This window comes from Myotis davidii, unplaced genomic scaffold, assembly GCF_000327345.1.
Source record: "Myotis davidii unplaced genomic scaffold, ASM32734v1 scaffold482, whole genome shotgun sequence".
NCBI classification, from domain to species: Eukaryota; Metazoa; Chordata; class Mammalia; order Chiroptera; family Vespertilionidae; genus Myotis; species Myotis davidii.
This window is the reverse complement of record NW_006293550.1, coordinates 1,865,059-1,872,140: the sequence shown is the minus strand read 5'-3', so window position 1 is coordinate 1,872,140 and position 7,082 is coordinate 1,865,059. Positions and strand designations below refer to the sequence as shown.

Sequence of the window (7,082 nt, the reverse complement as noted above, 5' to 3'; positions counted from 1 at the left end):
TTTCCGCTCCCCAACAGTACTCTCCACCACTGCCCCATCACAAGTTGTTGCATTCCCTGCCCTATTGGCAAGACGGCCCCCACCCCGCCTTCTTCCTCCCCAGCTCCGTGCTCTCCTGGGCGGTTTTGGAGCCCGCGCGAGCAGTCCGGTCCTTCAGCGTTCGCTGCCGTCGGCTCTAGGACCCAGGGAAGTCCCCGAGCGAGGTCCGCGGAAAGGCAGCCAGACTCCTCCTTATCTCCAGTGTCAAACTTGACATCAGCCTGCGAGCGGAGCATGGTAACTTCTCCAGCAATCAGAGCGCTCCCCCTCACATCAGTGGCACGCTTCATGGAGATATGCTCCTCTCACTGCCCTCTGCACCAGCAACATGGACTGTCACCTCTCCATCCTCCTCCTCCTCCTCGGCAGCTCCGTTCTCAGCTGCTTCGGGGAACTGACTCTCCCGCCGTCCAATGAAGGTAAGTCCGCCAGGTACCGGCGCGCGGCCCTCCCCGCGGCTACTGCTCCGCGAAGCACTTTCTCACCGAAACATTCTCAGGTCCTTAAGGTGCTTCCGCAAAAAGGCAGTTTGCTCAGAGAGGAACCTGAAGATATGTTTTTATTTTCAAGGCTGTCTTTGAAAACATTTTAAGAGATAATTTTGGATTGCCTAAGCCTAAAATGTGTTTTTAATCGGATACCAATGCAAACGACTACCTTGTTTGACAATGTTAAGCAGAAAGAAAGAAAAAGTCTTTAGTTTTTCAACCCAGGATGGTAATTGTCAAAGAGCCGTGGCAGTATTTTATTTTCTAATTATGACCATGTAGTACTCTGAGAAGTTTAAAAGAAAATTTAACCCACCCTCTCTAGATCTTTTAGTAGGTTTTACCATAATGACAGGTTGTTCCTACTCAGGATCATGGCATTTATGAATGAACTACAAGGAAATTAGAGTTTGTAGAAGCAGAGGGGTGTGTGTGTGTGTGTGTGTGTGTGTGTGATATTTATATTGCAACTGCTGTATCAGTGATGGGTGTCCTGCCACACAATGCTTTGCTCCATGGTACAGGTTCTAATGAGCAGCATATGCCACATTAACATAAGTAATATTTGCAGGAATTACAATAAGCTTAGGTTGGCTGTTCTTTGTTTAAGGGCTTATATTTGAATAGGAGAATGTATATAATGAATAGTGAGAAGATCCTGGGAAGGTATAGTAAATAACTGAACAGCAAATTAAGAAGGAATGTTCATATGCAGCAAATGACATTTCCTTTATGTTGGGTTATTTATTTTCCTCCTAGTGGAAAATAAATGTGTGTTTTTAATGAATTAACTTGCAAACTTAATATTAAGGACATAATGTTTCCTATAAGATTGTGTACTTAATAGATGCATTACCTTTTCTCTTTAAACCTTTTGTGAAATTCCTAATTGCGAATACAATCGCTTACTCATAAGACAAACTTCTCTGAGTAATTGATTGCTTTAAAGCAACACTTACAACTTTGATTTTCCCTTAATCATTTTAACCTACAATGGTATTTAGTAATTTATTTTGCACTTTAGCAATATTGAACAATTGATGTGCAAATGCTACATTATATATTATGTCACACACTAAAAATGTATTGTCAAGCCAATACTTTGTATACTGTATGCATTATTATTTTAATAAATTCAAAATATTTAGAAAATTTAAAATTTAATATAGACATTATCTCTCATATTCAGTGACCTACTTTCATTGCTAATAGAGTAGTTTTATTTTGTTCTTTCCTAAGTGACTGCCTTTATCAATTTGGCTGACTTCATTATATTTTTGTGTGTCTTTTTAAAATTGGGAACTTGAAAATTCTAAATAAAGATAAAGAAAATCATCTTACCTACAAATGACTTTTCTTTTAAAATCAAGTGAATGTTTATTTGAAAGTAATTGTCAATCATTCTTCATAAATGAAAGGCAAGAGCAGTCATTTATATGATGAGTAACATATCAGTAAGTTAAAATTAGTGTTTGTTTAACCTTTTACTTTCTTTGAAGACATTTAAATATTCACAATAACTAGAATAAATAGCAAGATTATTCCCATATTACTATGATAAACTGTATTTCTCCAGATGAACTATTTATAAACTATTTAGATCATGGATTTCACTGAATTAATAATGCACAAGGATATAGCTGAGCGTCAGTACCGTTCAGTGATTTGCAAGAGAAACAAATACCCTTTAAACTTATGCACACTTCTATAAAATTAATGCATATCAATTTAACAGAGGAAGAATAAGCAAATGCAAATTGCTTTTAAGCCATACCTTGTGCAGGTCTGGGTATATAATGCACATTATTATATAGGCAGGTACACATTAACAATATGATTATGGAAATGTAACTATACTCAGAAAACTGACATAATTGCATTTAATTTGCTTGGGTAAAAGTTTATCTATTCATTGTTCATGGGATTATTATTTCCAGATTGTGTCCTATAGGTAGTGTCTTCTTTCCACTCTGAGGTCATAAAGGAAAGCTTTGAAAATTTAAATGGAGTGACTTAACTTGGGTAATATTTGAGCGAGGGTTTAAATATTAATACAATAGCTTGGGTCTGAGGAATTGAGATGAACAACATGAAAAGGGAAAAAATCCAAGTGTGTCGAAGAGGTCCATGTGATTCTGCTAACAATATCATTTGAACAGAAAGCCATCCTTCTGAAATGTCACATAGTGGGGGGAAGGACTAATGATAAAATGAATTTTCTTAAAATAGCTTTCTAATATAAATTTTGAAAAAAGCATAAAATACTAGCTTGCATTAAAATGCTATGCTAAAATTATATGTCAACACTGTAGAAATTTGATTAGAAACTTGCTAGTAAAATTTACTACAATTTATTTGGCAATCTATCATGAAGTTAGGCATGAGAGAACAAAACCAATCCGTTGAGTTAATTGCTACGAAACTTGCTATTGTGTGACTTTTTCTTTTTTAAATTTGAGATTCTGATAATCAAATATCAATATAGAAATGCATGGGCCCATGATAAGGAAAACAACTTGAAAAAAGTTTAATCTGAACTTTTCTTTTCCTGGATTTAGCTATAAATAACTTTCTAATATGTTTTTAAGAAAATGATTCCAGGGGATACATACTATTTGCTGTCCTCATCAGTGATACTAGATCATTCATAATTTCAGTGAACACTTGAATTAAGAATTGACCTATATATTGAAACAGAAACTTTATAAAAGTTGCATAGAATTCTATTAAAATCTTATGTCTGTTTACATGACAGACCAAGAAAGGACTCCCAATGGGAAATCAGCTACTTTTCATGACAAAATAGGATTATTAAAACTATGTATTATTAGAAAAGTTCCCATCCCAGGTAGATGATATAATGGTAAATAAAAATAACTTTGAAAAGAGGTTAAAACTTGATATAAAGTGAAGTGTTTACTACTATTAGGTCAATCTCTTTTAGCATTAGTACTCTCTTTAAACGCTTTTATATCTGAAGGAATCTGAGGCAGAATGCATCGCTTATTCATCAGCAATAATATAGTAAATAATTTTCTATCAAACAGTATTTATAAATTAGATTAACATTTACCCATAGAGCTCTTTACGTTGGAAATGAGAGTTTTCAAAATGAAAGAGAATAAAATTAAATCTGCATATTTATATACTACTTATATGGGGAGACTTTTATTGAAGTGGCTGGGATACCATTTCTATGAAATGTATTTCTCTGAACATAAATCTTCTAAATACTGGAGGAGACCATGTGATTGTTAAAGCTTGGAAGTAAGACTTTCAGATAAATACTGCATGCTTCCCTTTGAATATTAAGCAGACATTAGAGAAAATAAACATTTAAATAATGAACTTTACTCTTTTTAAAAATTACTATGAATTGGCATCAGTTTTCACATATAAACACATCCTCAAATAATATATTGTGATTGAAACATTAATAGAGAACTAAACTATCATATAATTTGTATAGGTGTTTTTTGTTTTTTTTCTTGTGTGTGTGTGTTGTTGTTTTTTTGGAAGAGGGTTTACATTTGCTTTTAATAGCATGTCATCACGCTACACTAAATAATTGAATGCATTACACATTTTTGTAATTTAATAGCTCTTCTAAAAGCTCTCCCTTACCTCCTCCCCAAGTTATAACTGCGTTATTTGCCCGGAGGTAGGAGAAACCTTAATTTCACTATTTTATAACCCACAACAGTTAACACTTGACCCAGGTCATTAACAGGATTATCAGCAAATTTGTTTAAGCTTTTACTGACAACCTGAATTGCTATGATAATATTTTGATTGTGCCGGAAAGAAACTTCTTATAACCTCTCAAAATCTATAATGAAATTAATTCAGTCTGAATCTATATCTTCCCAAAGACTAACATTGATAATGATGATTCAAGTGAGGAAAATATCAACTTTGATACTTCATTCTCCTCACTTTTATGTTTCATATATCACACCACTGTAGTCCTTGTCATAAATGACCAATTAAATACTTGTTTAAGTAGTGAATGTTTTGACAATAACAATATATTTATTAGTACAAACTTATTTAATGTAACTATCAACACTTTCAATTTCATATTTTTCATATTGATGGCATGGTTGATATCATTTTTCTGCCTATTTTAAGATATAAAGTCAAATGGATATATTAAGAACTAAGAAGCAACTGGAATTTTTAATACACACATATAATAAAACACCATTGCCACTTGTTAGATCATGGTTGCATTTATATAATGTTGTCTTTTCCATGAAACACTGGAAATTAGGAGCTACAATGAAAAACATTTCAATTTAACATAAAAGTTTTAAACAAAATGTACATAATCGAAACTATAAAAGTGTTTTTAAACATTGTTAACTTTGTTTAGAAAGTTTCATATGTAGTTTTTTATTATTTGTATATAATTAGGGTTTGCTTCTTGTTCATTTAAACAATTTAGTAGTTTCACCTTGACTCTGAAGAAACTTATCTTTAGAGGATGAATTTAGCTAGATATTTTATCATGTTTATATATTATCCATGTTTTAATACTCAAATGTGGGTGTGTTCTTAGGGTTCTTCAATTTAAATAGTTTATTTTCTCACAATAACTTTCTTTATTAAGATTCCTAAATATTAAAATTGTTTCTGAAACTTTGAATTTTTCAGAAATAAAATACTTGCAGTTTTTAAATATCAAATAATCAGTTACATATGCAAAGAATCTTTAAAGGCAAAACATATTTCCACAGTATATTTGATTTACTAACTTCAACGCAAATGGAAACAGCAAGAACTGTTCTTGAGAGGTACATTTTCCAAGTCATAAAATCTTCCAGAAAATATTAATAAAACTTTCCACAAATCATCAGAACTTGATAAGTTTTTACAGACATTCACTTACTAAAAAATCTGTGATGTGGGTTACCTTTGATTTTAGTCATTTTCCAATGATTTTGTTTGGCATAAATACTAGATGTAAGGGGAAATAAGTATTTCTTGGAAGAACACTAAGTCTTACAAATCATATTCTGTCAGGATTCTCAACTTTGTTTTTTTTTTAATATACACATTTTTCCTTTAAATATGTAATAAGCCTTATTCTTTTAATTTCTGTTAGATAAAAGATTTAGAAAAACAGATGCAGGTGTCCCCTTTTAGGTGCTGTTTTCAGAGATCTGGATTTTATCACCAGGGAGGGTCAATGCAGGGCTTTTACCGAGTGCACAAGTAACTTTCCACAGATTTTTCAAATAAAGGGTTGACTGCTGGTGTGAACCGTTCATTACATTATTCATCCAGGTATAGCAAAAACCAGCATTTGAAATTTATTCCTAGAGGACTTGAAAGGCTCAGAAAATTCTTCTGTAACGACTTTAGAAATAAAAGTGATGTTGTGACATTTATAGAATGCAAAGGATCCCAAGCCACAAAACAATGTAGGAAGACACTCCCGTTGGGAATCAGGGAATGGGCACATGTGTGCCCCTGGATGTCACTCTGAGGGTCTGTTACCAGCTGCCTAGTATCAGGTAGTTCTTGGAACCTGTCAGGAGGTTTTCTCTTGGAAAACTCCGCAAGTCAGCAAGCTTGGTTTGCTCACACCAGCTTTCTTTGAAACAAGAAAAGGTGGTCGATTACAAAGCAAAAAAAGTCTGCAAGTGAAAATAAAATAAAAAGTTGATTAGGAAGATGGAGAGGTAGACAAGTGCAAAGGTTCTAAACCCAATGTATTATATAAATCTTTTACTTAAAATAAAAACATTTATCACTTAAAACATCTGGCTAATCAATTTTCATTAAATCCCCCAAAACCTGCACACTTAAAAAAAAGGTAGGGTTGCATTCGTTTCCCCTCTCAAGTTTATACACTTTTGATTTTTCCCCAGAAGAAAATATTTTATCTGGGAAAGTTTTAAAAAGAGTATGAGCCAAAGAATGCTTCCCCCTTTGGATGCCTGGGCGAATACATGCGGAGGTTGGAGGGAATCAAAACCAGTTCAGCCATGAAAGCCTCCAACTTGGAGTGATGTTGTTAAACTGGAAGCCCTGAGTGTGCAACTCCCTCCCTCCCTTCATTTTCTAAACCATGTCCTGCTGTTCCAGTCAAAGCAAAGGGCGAAAATCCACATAATCCAAATCAACATGGTGAAGTCAGAATAATAGGCGGGAAGGAGGGGGGAAACGAGCAGGCAGCACTGTACAAAGTGTGGTGAAGAATCTTAGCCGTGGACAGGGGTGGCCACAGGAGGGGAAGACGGCGCTCTTTTCCCTCGCCTTGCAACGCCCGCATTTGAGCGGGGTGCAAAAGCGTGCCCTGAGATGTGTTGCACATAGCGAGGCTTAGGGTAGTAGTGACTGCCCTGTGGCTGCTGAGAGAGGAGCAGGCGCACCTCGCGGCCACCACCCCCACCCCAGGGCGTCCTAGCCACCCCTCCTCCGCCGCGAGGACTCGGTGTTGCGGAATGGGGTCCGGCGTCCCCTAACCATTTACCAGTTTCTCTCCCAATCGGATTAAAGCTCGGATCATAAAAATCCCACTCGGGGCCGCGCCCCCGGCCCCAGAAC

General features: G+C 35.3%; 1 protein-coding gene across 1 annotated transcript in view; it reads left to right on the top strand.

Annotated features, from left to right (window-relative positions):
* Nucleotides 1-367: 367 nt before the first annotated feature.
* The window catches only part of LOC107183680 (ephrin type-A receptor 3-like), a 116,202-nt gene continuing 109,487 nt past the window's right edge, over nt 368-7,082 (top strand). Inside the window, exon 1 of the mRNA XM_015566219.1 lies at nt 368-458. Within this exon, the coding sequence (XP_015421705.1) occupies nt 368-458 (91 nt within the window). The remainder of the gene's footprint in view (nt 459-7,082) is intronic.